This window comes from Phocoena phocoena, chromosome 7 (genome assembly GCF_963924675.1).
Source record: "Phocoena phocoena chromosome 7, mPhoPho1.1, whole genome shotgun sequence".
Classification (NCBI taxonomy): Eukaryota; Metazoa; Chordata; class Mammalia; order Artiodactyla; family Phocoenidae; genus Phocoena; species Phocoena phocoena.
Window position 1 is genome coordinate 54,214,552 of NC_089225.1, and position 20,887 is coordinate 54,235,438.

Consider the following 20,887-nt stretch of genomic DNA (forward strand, 5'->3'; position numbering starts at 1 on the left):
TACCAGTGCTTGACACTCCTACTTCCTTGCCTAAAACCTGTCTTTTCCATTGAAAATCACTCCCATACATCTCCTGCATATTCTAAGGCCTTTCAAAATGGCAAGATGACAATTTGGTAAACTAGTCCTTGGAGGTGAGCTACAGGAGAGAGCTAGAAGTGAACGTTCCCAAGTGCATTCTAGGAGCCCTAACAGCCAGAGCCCCATTTTCTTTAACAGCAGTTGATAACACTGACACTTTTCTTGTCCAATGGAGAAGGGTAAACTTAATGTTGGAAAGAAGGCAGGGAGTGAGTGAGCTTCACTCCACCAGGGTGGGGCTTTAGTTCAAATAGGTTTGAGCAGGTAGCACTTTTAAGATCCGTTTTTATCACATACGGACAAGTCCAGGGTCCAGGAGGTATCTGCCTTCTCCCTCTTAAGTGCACACTGCCAGTAGTTTCCTTGCTAGGTAAGGCCAGGTCCACACAGTCCCACAGTTGCCTCCTTGGCATCAAAGACAGCCAGTCCTCTAGAACTGCGGCTCATGAGGCTTCGTTAGTCAAAATCACACACACAAAGCCACCCAACGGACCCCTCTCTTCTGTTAACCGAGAGTGCGCACCACTGCCTCCCCTCATATAAGGAAAGAGACACGGGAAGAGCTAAAAGAAAGTGGTGGGTACGGAACCCTCAGCACTCTCGCTCTCAACAAGTAACCAGATCGGTTATTCGAGCTCTCCGCAAGCACGGACGCCGGGCCAGGGGCGGCCACCCCGCAGCGAGAGCTCTGGGCGGTCACTAGAGCCCGAGGGTGGGGCTAGTCTCTGAACCCCGGCCAGCTGCCCGCCCCCTGGAGGCCCCGCCTCCCAGACAGGCAAGCGAGAAAGCCCCTCCCCCGGGCGCTCCTAGAAGTCGACGACGCGTCCCGCTGATGTGCCAGTACTTAGAGGCCTCCGCCGCCGCTTCGCGGAGTTCCTGTGGCTACCACCGCGCGGAGTATGGGGCGCTGATGGCCATGGAGGGCTACAGGGGCTTCCTGGGGCTGCTGGTGTCGGCGCTGCTCGTCGGCTTCCTGTCTGTGATCTTCACCCTCATTTGGGTCCTCCACTACCGGGAGGGGCTCGGCTGGGACGGGACCGCGCTCGAGTTTAACTGGCACCCTGTACTCGTGGTCACCGGCTTCGTCTTCATCCAGGGCATCGGTACTGGCACCTCCTGGGAGGAGGCGGGGAGGCAGGGGCCGGGAGTTCCCGACCGAGTTCCAACCGAGTGGGGTTGGGCGAGGGAGGGGGTGAGGGAGCAGCGCGCGGCGGCCCGGGAGCGGAGTCGGCGGGGCGCGGCGCTGGAGGGAGGTGGGCGGGCTCCGAGGCCCGGGGGCCGCGGGCCGGGCCGACTTGGGCGAGCGCTGGGGCGGAGCGCGCGGGGCCGGGGTTCGCGGTGAGACGCGTGGCGGGGTCGGCTGGGCACTGACGCGGCGCGGAGGGCTGGCCGGGCGCGCTAGCCCGGCTTGGTTAGTAACTCTTTGCTGCGAGTGGTTGCGACGCGATACCAGACGACACCAAACGCGGGAGCGGAGGAGAGATGCGGGAGCGTGGTGCGGCCCGGCAGCCCACGAGCCCCCGAGAATCGCCCCCTGTGGACCGAGCCTGCGCCATCACAGGCGCGGAGATCTCTTTAGGCGACGCCTTTCGTTGAACTTGCTTCAAGGCTGCGGGTTAGGAGAGGAAGGCAACGGGGGCGGGGGGGTGGCGGTGGGAATGGAGGGGCGAGAATTTGCTTCTTGTCTCATCCTCAGCCCTGAGCGAAGGGGCCCGTCAACGGGTAGCGGGGGTGAGTGAAGGAAGCATCAGCTCTGGTTTCACTCCTAGAGCGTTAAACGCAGTCGAGCCGAGAAGCTGCCAAGACTCTGAAGGGTGTTTCGCTGCCCTGCCTGGTTATTGGACAGTCTGGAGCCCGACTTGTTTTTGTGGCTGCTGCCCAGAGAAAGTTCCCCTGCGGGGCTTCCTGTTGGGCGCTAGCCCGGAATGCGGGGCCAGAGATGCCCGAGGGGGCCCCGCGGCTGCTGGGCTGGGAGAGATGCTTCTGCTTGGAACATCTTTGGGGTTTGCTGCCTCGGCCTGCAGCCTCTGGGATGAGGCTGGCACGGAGGGAGCGCTCAGCGGATGGCAGTTTTTGTTCTTGTTTTTGAGATATAATTGATATATTAGTTTCAGGTGTGTAACATGATTATATGTGGAAATGTCTAATTAACATCCATCACTTCACGTAGTTACAATTTTTTCCCCCCTTGGGATGAGAACTTTTAAGATCTAGTCTCTTTAGCAATGTTCAAATCTACAGTATAGTATTATTAACTGCCGCCATCATTCTGTGCATTACATCCCCACGACTTATAACTGGAAGGTTGTACCTTTTGACCACCTTCACCCATTTCCCCCCTTACCTCCTCTCTCCGTCAGTGTCCGGTTTTGTTGTCTTTGTCTAGTGCTGCTCACAATGTCCTGACAGCTTCCTTTCCTTCAGCTGCTGTTGAACTGGAGGAACCTCTAGCGAGTGGTGCAAGCGCCATTTGTTTGTAACCACTTTCCAAAAAGTGAAGTCAAGGCCTTGGCAGAGAAAGTATTTAGAACAAGGCAGAAAGTAGCGGACTGGAGTTATGTCGTAGAAAGTAATGGAGAGGAGTGGAAAGGACTTGGGAAGGAGGTGCCCACCAGCCGAAACCTCTAGCCTTGCCTCTGAGCAAGCTGCCTTTTCGCCACCAGTATTTAACTTTCCACAAACAAAGAAGAGAACAAAAAAGTGCCCACCTCCTTTCTAAAGAAAAGATTTTTGTTTCCATTTAAAACGTGGGCAGCAGCCTTGGCCAGTGTGGCTGGCGTGGCTGGCATCCTCCCACTCTGGGAGGTACTGGAAGCTGTTGCCAAGGCCCAGCTGTGGTTCTGAGGCTTCCCTGGTGTGAGATGGCACCCGGGTGTGAGTACCACTGGCTGGCTAAGTTATTCGTTGCGTATTTTGCTACTAAACTAAAATGAGAAAAACATACTCAAGTTCCAAAGTCGCTGTTGGCAGAAGCACTCTTTCCTTTGTGGTGGAGCCCTTAAGTTTGGCCAGAGCTGTCAACACCTTTTGTTTGCTCACAGCAGTAGGAACAGTCTCTTCATCTCTTCAAACCAACTCCTCAGAGCAGCTTCTAATACTAAGAAACTTTCCGGAGGGGCTAGAATATCTCCTTACCATGGAGGGTAAGGGAAACACAGGTGATAATACTTGTTTCTTGACTTCTAAAGAGGAGACGCTCTAACATTTACTTAGTGCACTAAGTGCACTATTTCACAGATATATAAGGGTAAACTGGGCTTCCCTGGTGGCGCAGTGGTTGAGAGTCCGCCTGCCGATGTAGGGGACACGGGTTCGTGCCCCGGTCTGGGAAGATCCCACATGCCGCGGAGCGGCTGGGTCCATGAGCCAGGGACGCTGGGCCTGCGCGTCCAGAGCCTGTGCTCCGCAACGGGAGAGGCCACAGCAGTGAGAGGCCCGCGTACGGCAAAAAAAAAAAAAAAAAAAAAAAAAGTAAACTGAGGCACAGAGCAGGTGCTACTTCTGTGTAGCACTACTACACAGAAGTAGTGTGTTTTCAGGGGCTTTATTTTCAAGGTTCATTTCTCTGCTTTTATGGCAATACGCTTATTTTCTGTAAGATATTCTGTTTGAGAAGCAAAAAGCTTCATGTAAAATACACTTTGAAACTTTCCCTTCATGTTAGAGTCCATTACAGTTTTCCTAAAATAATTTATAATTTGTCTAAACCTTGGACTTTTCTTAATCTGTTTATATTCACTTTGGAGCAAAAATATGTACATGGATATTTTGGAAATTTTCATCTGCTGCTTTTACTTAAGCTTAACTCCTGTATTTGTATTAGTTTTAGAATGTTTGTCCTGTCAACATTACCCATCCTGTTTACTATTTGGATTCCAGATATGAAAAGCACTTTAATCAGATGACACACTTATTTTTAAAATTTATTTTATTGAAGTATAGTTGATTTACAATGTTGTGTTAATTTCTGCTGTACAGCAAAGTGATTCAGGAATACATGTGTACATTCTTCTTCATATTCTTTTCCATTATGGTTTATCACAGGATATCAAATATAGTTCACAGTAGGACCTTGTTTATCCATTCTATATGTAATAGTTTGCGTCTGCTAACCCCAAACTCCCAATCCGTCCCTCCCCCACCTCCCATCCCCCTTGGCAACCACAAGTCTGTTCTCTATGTAGGTGACACATTTAATTGACATGCACGTAAGCTTTCTCATACATATAGGCACGTGCATAGCACTCATGAGTTCTTGCAAGTCTTGGCCCACCTGCATGTCCTCACATCCAGCAGTAGGAAGCCTCCAGTAGAAGGACTAGGAGTAAATAGTTGAATTCATAGGCCGGGGGAAACACACGTGTTACAGACTAGCCATGTTATAAAAGCTTTTTTACTGTGTATAATTGCTTCAGGGAGCAAATTTTTAGGCTATGTTATTTCAGATCTCTAATAGTGAACATGATGTAATTGAGCTCTGTGATACACAAATGTTCAGCGATGAGGAGGGAAGGCCAAAGTACAGTTTTTACTCTAAGCATAAAATGCTTTACAAATGCAAACAGTAAATGATATTTAAAACTATGTGAGAATATGTGTCCTCTGAAACACCTTTAAGAAGTAAGCTCTGAAGAAAACAAGGGTAACATAGAAGTTACAAAATAAATATCTATGTGTCTTTTGGAAAATATATGTGTTCTAAAATAAAGTGTAAGAGACTACAGGATAGTTAAAACTGAAATAAAATTTTAAACTAGTAGGAAATCCAGCAAACATGAATGAGGAAGTTTCAAAGAGAACTTTTAGAAGAGCTTTGTGCTTCTCTCAAAGGACTGTTTCCCATGAAATAAGTATACTGCCAGGAAATCAGAGAAACAAAACTTGAAAAGGCCACAGAAAAGACTGAAACAAATAAATGCTCTCAAAGTGGCTGTTGATCTTTTAAAAGGTTCAGCAAGGTGGAATGTGTTCTTTAGTAAAAGGTAGAAAATTCAAGTATATAAATTTAGTGAAAAGAAGCCTCAGCAATTATATACGCCTTACTTTTCCACATGTAGAACTCTTTTGACTGTATAAACTGAAGGAAGAGAAATTCAATAGTATAATGATCTCAGGTTGGTTTTGTGAGAGAATATAACTTCATTTAAGTCACATTTAAAAGCATAACAAAAAGAAATTAAGGGTAGTTCTTAAAAGGCAAATGGGATATCCTATTAATGTATCTAAAAGTGACCAAATTCGAAGACCACTTAAATATATTTGGAAAGGCTCTTGGGGTAAAACCTGGCAAAGAATAGAATGGAGAAAGTGCCCCAAATACCTACTCCAAAACCAGCCTTTGGGACACCATAGATAATTAAACCTGTCATTCATAAAGAAACGGGGGTTTTTAAAAGCATAAAGACACAACTCAAGACAACAATTCAAGACAACCCCAAGCACATTTCAAGACACAATTCAAGACAACCACAAGCACATTTTTTTTGGTTATAAATAAGTACATGCAGATCTCTTTGTAATACATCTAATAAAAATGTTTTAGACATGATTATTTTGCTCACTGTTGTATCCCCAGCATCTAGAATAACACCTGGAACTGGCACAAAGTAGGCCAGTAAATAGTTGTTGAATGAATGAGTGATTATTTCAGTACCATCGCCAATTGTTAGTAACAAAATGCAATTTTACAGCCACTCATTTGTGGTGATAACAGTAGCATCCAAAGAAAAAGTGCCCTCCCTTCCCCTCAGTGATTCTGCTGTTTACAGCTGCTTTGGAAGCACTGCTTTAGTCAGCCTCAGGGGAGAATGGGCATCATGTTATATTGGAAGCGCATCTCTACTCTAAAGGCCTCAAGCTCATTAGAATGTTACTGCCTCATTAGAATTGCCTACCACCTGTGCCTTCTCACTCCATCAATTCTCCCCTTTTCCTTGTGCATCAAGTTTCTCCCCCATTGGATTATTTTCAATGTGTTATAATTTCTGTCATCTTTTTAAAAAGATTAATTAATTTATTTTTGGCTGCGTTGGGTCTTCGTTGCTGCGCACGGGCTTTCTCTAGTTGTGGTGAGCAGGGGCCACTGCTCGTTGCAGTGCACGGGATTTTCATTGCGGTGGCTTCTCTTGTTGCAGAGCACGGGCTCTAGGTGTGTGGGCTTCAGTAGTTGAGGCATGTGGGCTCAGTAGTTGTGGCTCATGGGCTCTAGAGCACAGGCTCAGTAGTTGTGGCGCACAAACTTAGTTGTGTATCTCTTGCAAATACTCTATGGACCTGGTTTTCTTATTCCTGAAAAAGATATATAGTGAGTTGAACAGTGGCTCCCAAAAGATATGTTCAAGTCCTAATCTCAATGACCTGTGAATAGTGCTTTAGAGTCTTTGCCGATGTAATTAAGGATCTCAAGATGAGATCAGCCTGGATTCAGGATGGGCCCTAAGTCCAATAACTGGTGTCCTTATAAGAGAAAAAAGAAGGAGATTTGAGGCACAGACACACAGAGGGGAGGCCATGTGAAGATGGAGGCAGAGATTGGAGTGATCTGTCTACAAGTCAAGGAATACCAAGTATTGCTGGCAGCTACCAGAAGCGAGGAGAGAGGTATGGAATGGATTCTCGCTCAGAGCCTCCTGAAGGAACCAGTCTTGCCAATACCTTGATTTTAGACTTCTGGTCTCCAGAATTGTGAGAGAATACATTTCTGTTGTTTTAAGTCACTCAGTTTTGGGTACTTTGTTATGGTAGCCCTAGGAAACCAATACAGGATATAACAGTTACCACTGCACTCTGGGAAGCCCAAAGTATGGTATTTTCATCAGGTTTTTACAGACTTTTTGTTGTTCTTCCCAGTCCGAACACAGTTTACCAATCAGAGGCCAATTTTATTATAAGCAGTGTTGCCCAATAACATTGGTGAGAAACCTCTCTGTTTACTAGCGCATATGACCAAAGGTCAGATCCTCGTGCAGCAGGGTATAGGTAGAGAATCGGAGATTGCCTACTCCTGGCAAAATAGGAACCTCTTAGCTCCAGCAGATTGTGGCTATGTGGGGATGCCCACAGTGACCGGAGTTTCTCATTATCCAGGAGAATCTAGATTTTAAAAAACTGGTTCAGTCTAAAAGTAAACAAGCCACAAAACCAAAATATAACCCCCAAATCGTGCTGATCAAACAAAACACATCTGTGGACCAAATCCAGTATATATCTTCCAGTGACTTCTAGAGTTTTCTATCTTGACTTGGTGGGGTTTTAAACTTTTCCCTTAAAGAGTAGAACAATCTTCCCTTTTAAGAAAGATAAACCAGAAATATTTGTTATAACTGTTTTTCTTCCTATAGAAACTTTCTTAAAAGATCAAAACAGGCTTTGAAATGACTGCAGACTTCAGCTGTACTTTTCTTTTAATTAATTAATTAATTATTTTTGGCTGTGTTGGGTCTTCGTTGCTGGGCATGGGCTTTCTCTAGTTGCGGTGAGCAGTGGCTACTCTTCGCTGCGGTGCTTCTCTTGTTGTGGAGCATGGGCTCTAGGCGCGTGGACTTCAGTAGTTGTGGCATGCGGGCTCAGTAGTTGTGGCATGCGGGCTCAGTAGTTGTGGCTCGCAGGCTCTAGGGTGCAGGCTCAGTAGTTGTGGCACACAGGCTTCGTTGCTCTGCAGCATGTGGGATCTTCCCGGACCAGGGCTTGAACCCGTGTCCCCTGCATTGGCAGGCGGATTCTTAACCACTGCTCCACCAGGGAAGTCCCAGCTGTACTTTTCTAAGTCTGTTCATTCATTTATTCATTCGATTTCTTCATATATTATCCTATTTATTTAATTAGCATGCATTTATTAAGCACTTACTGTATGCCAGTGTAAAATAAATGAGTAAGATGTAGCCCTATCTACAAGTTGTTCTCATTTGAGTTTGTTAGAGGCAAGTTATGGTTTTCTTTTAGAAAACCTAAGCCCTAAATATTTAGAGCTGTCTAAGACTTGAAGTTCAACTCCTAATTTTAGAGATCAAATGCCTAACCAGGGTTAGACCACCAATGATATCAGAGCCAATACTAGTTCTAATGTCATAATATTGATATGAGGCATAAGAAAATATAGCTGGTGTTTCTGGGTATTTGTAAACGTCTAGCCAATTAATTGAATTTTTCTCTTTTCATACACTATTTCGTACCAAGTAGGTGCCTTTGTGAGGGTTTTAGTCACTTCAAAGAGATGCTTCTAGTGCCAAGTTGCTAAAACAAATCTTCCAAATCATCCAGATCACTTCTTTCATTTGGATTCTCCAAAGGTTTTCAGTTTCATGGTATTCATGCTGTGAGACAGTCTGAGAGCACAGGCATGCTTCAGAGCTCAGATTCTCTTTGGTAGCCACTGCAGGAATCTTTTCAAGAAGTGTATTTAAAGAGGATTCTCTGCTTTTACATTTAAACTTCAGGTCCTTTGGACTGTGTCAGGTGAATTCTTAGGTGCACAGGGAAATAAGTTGTAAATCTTGATAATTGTGCTCAGAACATACTACCAAGGAGGTCAAAGTAATACGTTATTCAGAGTGTTAAGAAAAGTGTAATGGGCACACCATATTTAAGTAGACTTTATAAGTGTCTTAAAATTCCAGTGTACTTCAGTCTCAATAACTTACTCTTATTTTATTTTGGGGTTCACTTAAAGCTTACCTAAAGCTATTAGGTGGGGCCGAGTGCAGAATACTTTTTACTTACTTGAAAGGACCATTTTTTAAAATATAAATTTATTTTTATTTATTTTTGGCTGCGTTGGGTCTTCGTAGCTGCGTGCAGGCTTTCTCTAGTTGCTGCAAGCGGGGGCTGCTCTTCATTGCAGTGCGTAAGCTTCTATTGTGGTGGCTTCTCTTGTTGAGTAACACAGGCTCTAGGCGCGTGGTCTTCAGTTGTTGTGGTGCATGGGCTCAGTAGTTGTGGCATGCAGGCTCAGTAGTTGTGGCTCACAGGCTCTAGAGAGCAGGCTCAGTAATTGTGGCACACGTGCTTAGTTGCTCTGTGACATGTGGGATCTTCCCGGATTAGGGCTCGAACCCGTGTCCCCTGCATTGGCAGGAGGGATCTTAACCACTGCGCCACCAGGGAAGCCCAACTGTTTGGTTTTATATGAACTAACACTTGGGTCAGCAGTTGAGGTTTTGATTTGTGCGTTTTTATTTGTTTGTTTGTTTTGGTACGTGGGCCTCTCACTGTTGTGGTGTCTCCCGTTGCGGAGCACAGGCTCCGGACGCGGAGGCTCAGCGGCCATGGCTCATGGGCCCAGCCGCTCCGCGGCATGTAGAGATCTTCCCGGACTGGGGCACGAACCTGTGTCCCCTGCATTGGCAGGCGGACTCTCAACCACTGCGCCACCAGGGAAGCCCGATTTGTGCGTTTTAAAAGAGGATCTGCTCATTTTCTGGGAAATATTAAATTACTGTACTTTATCAAGATTTGTATATTCAACACATACTTACTGAATTCCTACTATGTGCTAGGCTCTGTGCTAAATGCTGGGATCTGACAGTGAACAAGACTGACGTACTCCTACCTTTGTAAATCACAAGATTTAAACACAGAAGAACTGGAGTCAAATTGTTTTCTATGTGTGGGGACATTTCCCTCCCTCCAAGTGCCCTTCTCCCCACATTCACTTTGACAAATTCTAAATTTGCATTGTCTGCTATGAGACAAATTTGTATATGTGGATAGTTTTGTAATGGTATATGGATAGAAAGTTGGTGTCAAACCAGAGATTACATCTTGGAGAATATATATTTCACATATTCCTGAGTTGATTATGCTGCTAGGAACTGAGAAAATTTCTAAATAATTCAATTCAATTCAAGTTACTTCTTTTTTCCCTTCATTGTTGAAAGAATAATTGTACACAGGTATTGATTTCTTTTCCCTTTCTTTCCTTCCTTCCTTCCTTCCTTCCTTCCTTCCTCCCTCCCTCCCTCCCTCCCTCCCTCCCTTCCTCCCTTCCTCCCTTCCTTCCTTCCTAAGTTTATCACAATAGCATGTTCCACCACCAATAATTTTTCTTTTAGAAAGATTTAAAATGTATTTTTCACATTATATGTGTTCACGTTTCCCTTCATTTTCTGGGCGAAAATGGTTTTGCCAACTAGGGCCTCTAACAGAAAAACCCTTGTTTCAGTCACAAGTAGCTGTTTGATAGCATTTTCCCTCCTCATGGGCTTATGAGACCTTTTTCTTCCTTCTCACTGAACCTCAGGAATGGTGTCTAGGTCAGTGCCAAGCCAAAGAAGCAAGAAATATTTAAATTCCACTCTCCAAGGCAGTTTATACTACTGTTGAGAAGAGCTACTTGTTTAAGAAATGTGGTTGATTTGCTAAGGTTGCCCTTTCTCCTGAAGTCCACCGTATTTTGGTTACTTATGCATTTTAAAAAGCATGTAAACACCTTATGCAAATGCAGCATTTTGCAGTTATCCTCCATCTATCCAGAGAGCATTTTGAAACATAGTCAGCTACCCCACAGAACTTCTCTGTTGCCAGGATAGGTGCTGAAAACTCCATGCCTCACTTCTATGAGAGCCGCTGAGATTTCCACAAGCTGCCTACTTAGCAGTTGAGACTAATTGGCTATTGGGTTTGCAAGCTTACAGAAATATTGTTCTAACTTTAAAACTATTATGCACTCTTTCAACCATACAGAAAATAATATAACAGATCCCCATGTACTCATCGCCCAGATTTAACAGATGTTAAAATTTTTGCCATCATAAAAGTTTATAAACTTAAATAGAACTTAAAACAGGTAGGAATAATAGATAATGCAGGCTGATGGAGGGGAGAGGTTGGAGGCAGGCACCCTAACCTGAGCAAGAAACTAAAAGAGGAGATAGAAAAATTCTACACTAGACCCAGGGACTGAAAGAGAAACGTAACTGTCTGGGCCCGTTTGGATCAGAGGCAAGTACCTCTCCTGCTTCGAAAGTTCCTAGGGGCTTTCTCTTATAGTAATAGGACAGTGTGTTTTGTTGATAACCCCCAAACTGTCAATAAAAGATTAAATTGTGTTCCACTCATGCTAGTGCTAGAGAAGGAAAGCTAGTGTGCAACCAATTTGAAGAACATTTGAGTAAATGTGAAAAGTTTAAAAGTCAACTTTTGACACTCAAAGAGGGTAGACTTCAGTTTTTTGGGAAATTTGACACATTTCTCTGTGGTGCCTGTAGTATTGAGAAGAGTGAAAATTCTTCACTGGGAGCATAGTTGTCTATGAATTTTGGGCAACTTTTTTAAGGTACTTTTAATTGAAGAACCACATACATGCAGAAAAGTACCTAAATCATAAGTGACATGTTTTCATCACATGAGCACACTCATGTACCCATCATGAAACAACATTCCAGGCACCCCAGAATCCCCTTGGTAACCCCTGTAACTCTCCTCAGTCATGATAACTATTCTTGATTTCTAACATCTGAGGTTAGTTTTGATTTTGGAAGTTTTTGATATAATATGACCCAGATTGGGGAGGAAAAGCTGTTGTGATTTATTGCTTATAATTTGCTATTTGAGCAAACATCCTGAGTATTTCCTTTTCGCATGTGGATGTTCAAGTTCCCTCATCTAAGATTCCTTCCCCTGGGGTGGTGCCTGGAGGATATAATGATGGTGACCACGATGATGATAACAACAGTGATATTAATTTAAAAAGACTAAATGATATTGAGCAAAGTACTTCACATCTCTGTGCCTCTGCTTCCTGCTCTGTGTGATGGTAATAATAACCATACCTTCCTCACACAGTTGAGTCGAGGATTATAATGTAAACCTGTAAAGCACTTAGCATGGTGCCTACTACCTTGCAAAGGCTCAGGTGTGGGGGTGGGTGTGTGTGTGTGTGTGTGTGTGTGTGTGTGTGTGTGTGTAATAAATGAGGCTAAACCAGGAGAAAGGGAAATGCGTTACTAGGTTTTGGTTTTTTTTTTTTTTTTTTTTTGCGGTACGCGGGCCTCTCACTGCTGTGGCCTCTCCCGTTGCGGAGCAACAGGCTCCGGACGCGCAGGCTCAGCGGCTGGGCGCGCAGGCTCAGCGGCCATGGCTCACGGGCACAGCCGCTCCGTGGCATGTGGGATCTTCCCGGACCGGGGCACGAACCCGTGTCCCCTGCATTGGCAGGTGGACTCCCAACCACTGCGCCACCAGGGAAGCCCTTGGGGTTTTTTAAATAAATTTATTTATTTTATTTATTTTTGGCTGCGATGGGTCTTCATTGCTGTGCGTGGGCTTTCTCTAGTTGTGGCAAGCGGGGGCTACTCTTTGTGGCGGTGTGCGGGCTTCTCATTGCAGTGGCTTCTCTTGTTGTGGAGCATGGGCTCTAGGTGCGCAGGCTTCAGTAGTTGTGGAACTCAGGCTCAGTAGTTGTGGCTTGCAGGCTCTAGAGCATAGGCTCAGTAGTTGTGGCGCACGGGCTTAGTTGTTCTGCGGCATGTGGGATCTTCCTGGACCAGGGCACAAACCCGAGTCCCCGGCATTGGTAGGCAGATTCTTAACCACCGCACCACCAGGGAGGCCCCACGTTATTAGGTTTTAATATTTTGTAGATTTTTATTTTACTACTGCCTGATCACAAATTGATTGCAAAAAAACTCGATTGTGTAGATAAAAGGTTACTAAGTCTGTGAGTAAAGAGGCATTTGCTTTCCTTAAAAACTAAAGAATCATATAATTATGACAGTGAAATTTATTTTACTTCAACTTTTTGTTGAAGTTAGTAAATATTGGAAATAATCTATATGTCAATTGTATGTCAACATACAATTGATTATTATCTAGAAAATCCAATATGTATGAGAATATTGTACAGGCCTTAAATTCATGTTTTCAAGGATAATTTAATGATAATGTGAAATGTTCATGATATAATTTTAAGTATAAAAATAATTTAAAATGCAAAAAACAAACCAAAACCAAAAAACCCATTAGATCATATAGGGTGTGCCGCTGAGTCATCAGAGGAGGAAAAGCATGAGGAGGGGAAACCACAGTGTTAGAGTTGACATTAATTTGATTTCTGGACTTTGATCAGTCTGCAGAAAGTGCTTTACATTTATTTATTTAAAAAAATACTAGGGCTTCCCTGGTGGCACAGTGGTTGAGAGTCTGCCTGCCGATGCGGGAGATGCAGGTTCGTGCCCCCGTCCGGGAGGGTCCCACGTGCCGCGGAGCGGCTGGGCCCGTGAGCCATGGCTGCTGGGCCTGCGCATCCCGAGCCTGTGCTCCGCAACGGGAGAGGCCGCAGCAGTGAGGCCCTAGTACCGCAAAAAAAACAAAAACAAAAACTTAAGGGTCATACACACACAAATAAAACTACTGAAATTCGAAAAAGGTTAGTGGATTATATTGACGTCAATTTCCTGGATGTAATACTATACTGTAGTTATGTAAGATGTTACCACTGGGGGAAACTGTGAAGAGTATATGGGATCTCTCTGTATTATTTGTTACAACTGTATGTAAATCTACAGTATCTCAAAATAAGTTAAAAAAAAATACTAATGGAGCTGCATACATATTTTGAGCCCAGGGCTGTCCTAGGCTCCGGGGATACAAGGAGAAACAGCAAGACACATTTTTGCCTTCAAAGAGGATGAAGTAGGGATGAGAAGGGGCCTTGAACTAGCTTTTATTTTTAATTAATTAATTAGTTAATTATTTTGGCCATGTGGCAGGGCTTACAGGATCTCAGTTCCCGGACCAGTGATTGAACCCAGGCCATGGCAGTGGAAGTGCTGAGTCCTAACCACTGGACTGCCAGGGAATTCCCTGAACTAGCTTTTAAAAGTGTACCTTTTGGGATTTCCCTGGTGGTCCAGTGGTTGGGACTCAGGCACTTTCACTGTCAGGGCCCAGGGTTCAATCCCTGGTCGAGGAACTAGGATCCCGCAAGATGTGCAGCATGGCCAAAAAAACAAAGTGTACCTTTTAAGGTGTTGTATTAAATGGTTTGAAAAAATTTGTTGAATGTAGAAATGATTGTCTACAAAGTTTCCATATCCTTAAAGAAATGTAATCAATCAACATTTATAAGATAGACATATATGCACTAAAATTAGTAAGTGGTAGTCCTTCAGAATTTGTATTACATAAAAGGAATACTGTCCTAATGGTGAGGCCTGTCAAGTGTTGGAATGGAACCAAATAATAGGAAGATTGACATCTTGTGCTGAAAGCTCTAAAGAGGCTGAATTCACATCTATCTTTGTAGGTTTTTTGTGTTTCTGCCTGAAAATGGACAAGATAATCTTACATTTTTATGATCCAATTAAGTTTCATATATTCAAATTATAAATGTCTTTGAAAGGAAAAGGCAGCAGCAGTGTCTGCTTCTTCTCTTCTGGAATGAAGAAATATACATGATTCACTGCTGATATAATAGAATCCATTTTCCAAGGAAGTATTCTTTAAACATTTTCAATCCGCCATATATTTCCAGATATCTAAATTTTTCCTGACATGGACTGAAGGAGTGGAATGAGGGTGGGTTGGGGCAGGATATTGTCTTCAGAACAAAAATTAATTGTGAGACGCGGAGATCACCTTCCTCCCCACAGATACACCAGAAATACATCTACACGTGGAACAACTCCTACAGAGCACCTACTGAACGCTGGGAGAAGACCTCAGACCTCCCAAAAGGCAAGAAACCCCCCACGTACCTGGTTAGGGCAAAAGAAAAAAATAAACAGAGACAAAAGGATAGGGATGGGTCCTGCACCAGCGGGAGGGAGCTGTGAAGGAGGAAAAGTGTCCACACACTACGAAGCCCCTTTGCGGGCGGAGACTGGGGGTGGCGGAGTGGGGGAGCTTCGGGGCCGCGGAGGAGAGCACAGCAACAGGGGTGCGGAGGGCAAAGCGGAGAGATTCCAGCGCAGAGGATCGGGGCCGACTGGCACTCACCAGCTGAGAGGCTTGTCTGCTCACCCGCCAGGGTGGGCGGGGCTGGGAGCTGAGGCTCCGGCTTCAGTCGGGGCGCCGGAAGAGGACTGGGGTTGGCGGCGTGAACACAGCCTGCAGGGCGTTAGTGCACCGCGGCTAGCTGGGAGGGAGTCCGGGGAAAAGTCTGGACCTGCTGAAGAGGCAAGAGACTTTTTCTTCCCTCTTTATTTCCTGGTGCGCGAGGAGAGGGTATTAAGAACACTGCTTAAGGGAGCTCCAGAGACGGGCGCGAGCCGCGGCTAAAAGTGCGGACCCCAGAGACAGACATGAGACGCTAAGGCCGCTGCTGCCGCCACCAGGAAGCCTGTGTGTGAACACAGGTCACTATCCACACCCCCCTTCCGGGGAGCCTGTGCAGCCCGCCACTGCCAGTGCCCCGGGATCCAGGGACAACTCCCCCTGGAGAACGCGCGGTGCGCCTCAGGCTGGCAACATCATGCCAGCCTCTGCCGCCGCAGGCTCGCCCCGCACTCCATGCCTCTCCCTCCCCCCGGCCTGAGTGAGCCAGAGCCTCCAAATCAGCGGCTCCTTTAACCCCGTCCTGTCTGAGCAAAGAACAGACGCCCTCCAGCGACCTACGCGCACAGGCGGGGCCAAATCCAAAGCTGAGCCCCTGGGAGCTGTGAGAACAAAGAAGAGAAAGGGAAATCTCTCCCAGCAGCCTCAGAAGCAGTGGATTAAAGCTCCACAATCAGCTTGATGTATCCTGCATCTGTGGAATACACGAATAGACAACGAATCGTCCCAAATTAAGGAGCCGTGTGGATGAAAGGCTCTTGGTGCTGCAGGCAGGAGTTAGTGCTGTGCCTCTGACGTGGGAGAGCCAACTTCAGGACACTGGTCCACAAGAGGCCTCCCAGCTGCACATAATATCAAACGGCGAAAATCTCCCAGAGATCTCCATCTCAATGCCAGCACCCAGCTTCACTCAACGACCAGCAAGCTACAGTGCTGGACATCCTATGCCAAACAACTAGCAAGACAGGAACACAACCCCACCCATTAGCAGAGAGGCTGCCCCAAATCATAATAAGTCCACAGACACCCCAAAACACACCACCAGACGTGAACCTGCCCACCAGAAAGACAAGATCCAGCCTCATCCACCAGAACACAGGCACTAGTACCCTCCACCAGGAAGCCTACACAACCCACTGAACCAACCTTAGCCACTGGGGACAGGCACTAAAAACAACAGGAACTATGAACCTTCAGCCTGCAAAAAGGAGACCCCAAACACAGTAAGATAAGCAAAATGAAAAGACAGAAAAACACACAGCAGATGAAGGAGCAAGATAAAAACCCACCAGACCTAAAAAATGAAGAGGAAATAGGCAGTCTACCTGAAAAAGAATTCAGAATAATGATAGTAAAGATACAAAATCTTGGAAATAGAATAGACAAAATGCAAGAAACAGTTAACAAGGACCTAGAAGAACTAAAGATGAAACAAACAATGATGAACAACACAATAAATGAAATGAAAAGATGGGATCAATAGCAGAATAACTGAGGCAGAAGAACGGATAAGTGACCTGGAAGATAAAATAGTGGAAATAACTAATGCAGAGCAGAATAAAGAAAAAAGAATGAAAAGAACTGAGGACAGTCTCAGAGACCTCTGGGACAACATTAAACACACCAACATTCGAATTATAGGGGTTCCAGAAGAAGAAGAGAAAAAGAAAGGGACTGAGAAAATATTTGAAGAGATTAGAGTTGAAAACTTCCCTAATATGGGAAAGGAAATAGTTAATCAAGTCCAGGAAGCACAGAGAGTCCCATACAGGATAAATCCAAGGAGAAATACGCCAAGACACATATTAATCAAACTGTCAAAAATTAAATACAAAGAAAGCATATTAAAAGCAGCAAGGGAAAAACAACAAATAACACACAAGGGAATCCCCATAAGGTTAACAGCTGATCTTTCAGCAGAAACTCTGCAAGCCAGAAGGGAGTGGCAGGACATATTGAAAGTGTTGAAGGAGAAAAACCTGCAACCAAGATTACTCTACGCAGCAAGGATCTCATTCAGATTTGATGGAGAAATTGAAACCTTTACAGACAAGCAAAAGCTGAGAGAGTTCAGCATCACCAAACCAGCTCTACAACAACTGCTAAAGGAACTTCTCTAGGCAAGAAACACAAAAGAAGGAAAAGACCTACAATAACGAACCCAAAACAGTTAAGAAAATGGGAATGGGAACATACATATCGATAATTACCTTAAATGTAAATGGACTAAATGCTCCCACCAAAAGACACAGATTGGCTGAATGGATACAAAAACAAGACGCATATATTTGCTGTCTACAAGAGACCCACTTCAGACCTAGAGACACATACAGACTGAAAGTAAGGGGATGGAAAAAGGTATTTCATGCAAATGGAAACCAAAAGAAAGCTGGAGTAGCAATTCTCATATCAGACAAAATAGACTTTAAAATAAAGACTATTAGAAGAGACAAAGAAGGACACTACATAATGATCAAGGGATCGATCCAAGAAGAAGATATAACAATTGTAAATATGTATGCACCCAACATAGGAGCACCTCAATACATAAGGCAAATACTAACAGCCATAAAAGGGGAAATTGACAGGAACACATTCATAGTAGGGGACTTTAACACCCCACTTTCACCAATGGACAGATCATCCAAAATGAAAATAAATAAGGAAACACAAGCTTTAAATGATACATTAAACAAGATGGACTTAATTAATATTTATAGGACATTCCATCCAAAAACAACAGAATACACATTTTTCTCAAGTGCTCATGGAACATTCTCCAGGATAGATCATATCTTGGGTCACAAATCAATCCTTGGTAAATTTAAGAAAATTGAAATTGTATCAAATATCATTTCCGACCACAATGCTATGAGACTAGATATCAATTACAGGAAAAGATCTGTAAAAAATACAAACACATGGAGGCTAAACAATGCACTACTTAGTAACGAAGTGATCACTGAAGAAATCAAAGAGGAAATCAAAAAATACCTAGAAACAAACAACAATGGAGACACGACAACTCAAAATCTATGGGATGCAGCAAAAGCAGTTCTAAGAGGGAAGTTTATAGCAATACAATCCTACCTTAAGAAACAGGAAACATCTCGAATAAACAACCTAACCTTGCACCTAAAGCAATTAGAGAAAGAAGAACAAAAAAACCCCAAAGTTAGCAGAAGGAAAGAAATCATAAAAATCAGATCAGAAATAAATGAAAAAGAAATGAAGGAAATGATAGCAAAGATCATTAAAACTAAAAGCTGGTTCTTTGAAAGGATAAACAAAATTGATAAACCATTAGCCAGACTCATCAAGAAAAAAAGGGAGAAGACTCAAATCAATAGAATTAGAGATGAAAAAGGAGAAGTAACAACTGACACTGCAAAAATACAAAAGTTCATGAGAGATTACTACAAGCAACTCTATGCCAATAAAATGGACAACCTGGAAGAAATGGACAAATTCTTAGAAAGGCACAACCTGCCTAGACTAAATCAGGAAAAAATAGAAAATATGAACAGACCAATCACAAGCACTGAAATTGAAACTGTGATTAAAAATCTTCCAACAAGCAAAAGCCCAGGACCAGATGGCTTCACAGGCGAATTCTATCAAAAATTTAGAGAAGAGCTAACACCTATCCTTCTCAAACTCTTCCAAAATATAGCAGAGGGAGGAACACTCCCAAACTCATTCTACGAGGCCACCACCACCCTGATACCAAAACCAGACAAGGATGTGACAACGAAAGAAAACTACAGGCCAATATCACTGATGAACATAGATTCAAAAATCCTCAACAAAATACTAGCAAACAGAATCCAACAGCACATTAAATGGATCATACACCATGATCAAGTGGGGTTTATTCCAGAAATGCAAGGATTCTTCAATATACGCAAATCAATCAACGTGATACACCATATTAACAAATTGAAGGAGAAAAACCATATGATCATCTCAATAGATGCAGAGAAAGCTTTTGACAAAATTCAACACCATTTATGATAAAAACCCTGCAGAAAGTAGGCATAGAGGGAACTTTCCTCAACATAATAAAGGCCATATATGACAAACCCACAGCCAACATCATCCTCAATGGTGAAAAACTGAAAGCATTTCCACTAAGATCAGGAACATGACAAGGTTGCCCACTCTCACCACTTATTCAACATAGTTTTGGAAGTTTTAGCCACAGCAATCAGAGAAGAAAAGGAAATAAAAGGAATCCAAATTGGAAAAGAAGAAATAAAGCTGTCACTGTTTGCAGATGACATGATACTATACATAGAGAATCCTAAAGATGCTACCAGAAAACTACTAGAGCTAATCAATGAATTTGGTAAAGTAGCAGGATACAAAATTAATGCACAGAAATCTCTGGCATTCCTACACACTAAGGATGAAAAATCTGAAAGTGAAATCAAGAAAACACTCCCATTTACCACTGCAACAAAAAGAATAAAATATCTAGGAATCAACCTACCTAAGGAGACAAAAGACCTGTATGCAGAAAATTATAAGACACTGATGAAAGAAATTAAAGATGATACAAATAGATGGAGAGATATGCCATGTTCTTGGATTGGAAGAATCAACATTGTGAAAATGACTCTACTACCCAAAGCAATCTACAGATTCAATGCAATCCCTATCAAAATACCACTGGCATTTTTCACAGAACTAGAACAAAAAATTTCACAATTTGTATGGAAACACAAAAGACCCCGAATAGCCAAAGCAATCTTGAGAACGAAAAGCGGAGCTGGAGGAATCAGGCTTCCTGACTTCAGGCTATACTACAAAGCTACAGTAATCAAGACAGTATGGTACTGGCACAAAAACAGAAATATAGATCAGTGGAACAGGATAGAAATCCCAGAGATAAACCCACGCACATATGGTCACCTTATCTTTGATAAAGGAGGCAGGAATGTACAGTGGAGAAAGGACAGTCTCTTCAATAAGTGGTGCTGGGAAAACTGGACAGCTACATGTAAAAGTATGAAATTAGATCACTCCCTAACACCATACACAAAAATAAGCTCAAAATGGATTAAAGACCTAAATGTAAGGCCAGAAACTATCAAACTCTTAGAAGAAAACATAGGCAGGACACTCTATAACATAAATCATAGCAAGGTCCTTTTTGACCCACCTCCTAGAGAAATGGAAATAAAAACAAAAATAAACAAATGGAACCTAATGAAACTTAAAAGCTTTTGTGCAGCAAAGGAAACCATAAACAAGACCAAAAGACAACCCTCAGATGGGAGAAGATATTTGCAAATGAAGCAACTGACAAAGGATTAATTTCCAAAATTTATAAGCAGCTCCTGCAGCTTAATAACAAAAAAACAAACAACCCCATCCAAAAATGGGCAGAAGACCTAAATAGACATTTCTCCAAAGAAGATATACAGACTGCCAACAAACACATGAAAGAATGCTCAACATCACTAATCATTAGAGAAATGCAAATCAAAACTACAATGAGATATCATCTCACACCAGTCAGAATGGCCATCATCAAAAAATCTAGAAACAATAAATGCTGGAGAGGGTGTGGAGAAAAGGGAACCCTCTTACACTGTTGGTGGGAATGTAAATTGATATAGCCACTGTGGAGAACAGTATGGAGGTTCCTTAAAAAACTACAAATAGAACTACCATATGACCCAGCAATCCCACTACTGGGCATATACTCTGAGAAAACCGTAATTCAAAAAGAGTCATGGGGCTTCCCTGGTGGCGCAGTGGTTGAGAGTCCGCCTGCTGATGCAGGGGACACGGGTTTGTGCCCCGGTCC

General features: G+C 43.6%; 1 protein-coding gene across 2 annotated transcripts in view; it reads left to right on the plus strand.

The window, feature by feature from the left end:
• Positions 1-722: 722 nt before the first annotated feature.
• The window catches only part of CYBRD1 (cytochrome b reductase 1), a 40,551-nt gene continuing 20,386 nt past the window's right edge, over positions 723-20,887 (plus strand). The window contains exon 1 of one of the 2 annotated variants that reach the window (XM_065880642.1): positions 723-1,184. In XM_065880642.1, coding sequence (XP_065736714.1) covers positions 914-1,184 — 271 coding nt within the window. In that variant the 5' untranslated portion in view covers positions 723-913. The remainder of the gene's footprint in view (positions 1,185-20,887) is intronic. The other variant, XM_065880643.1, reaches the window with a different exon arrangement.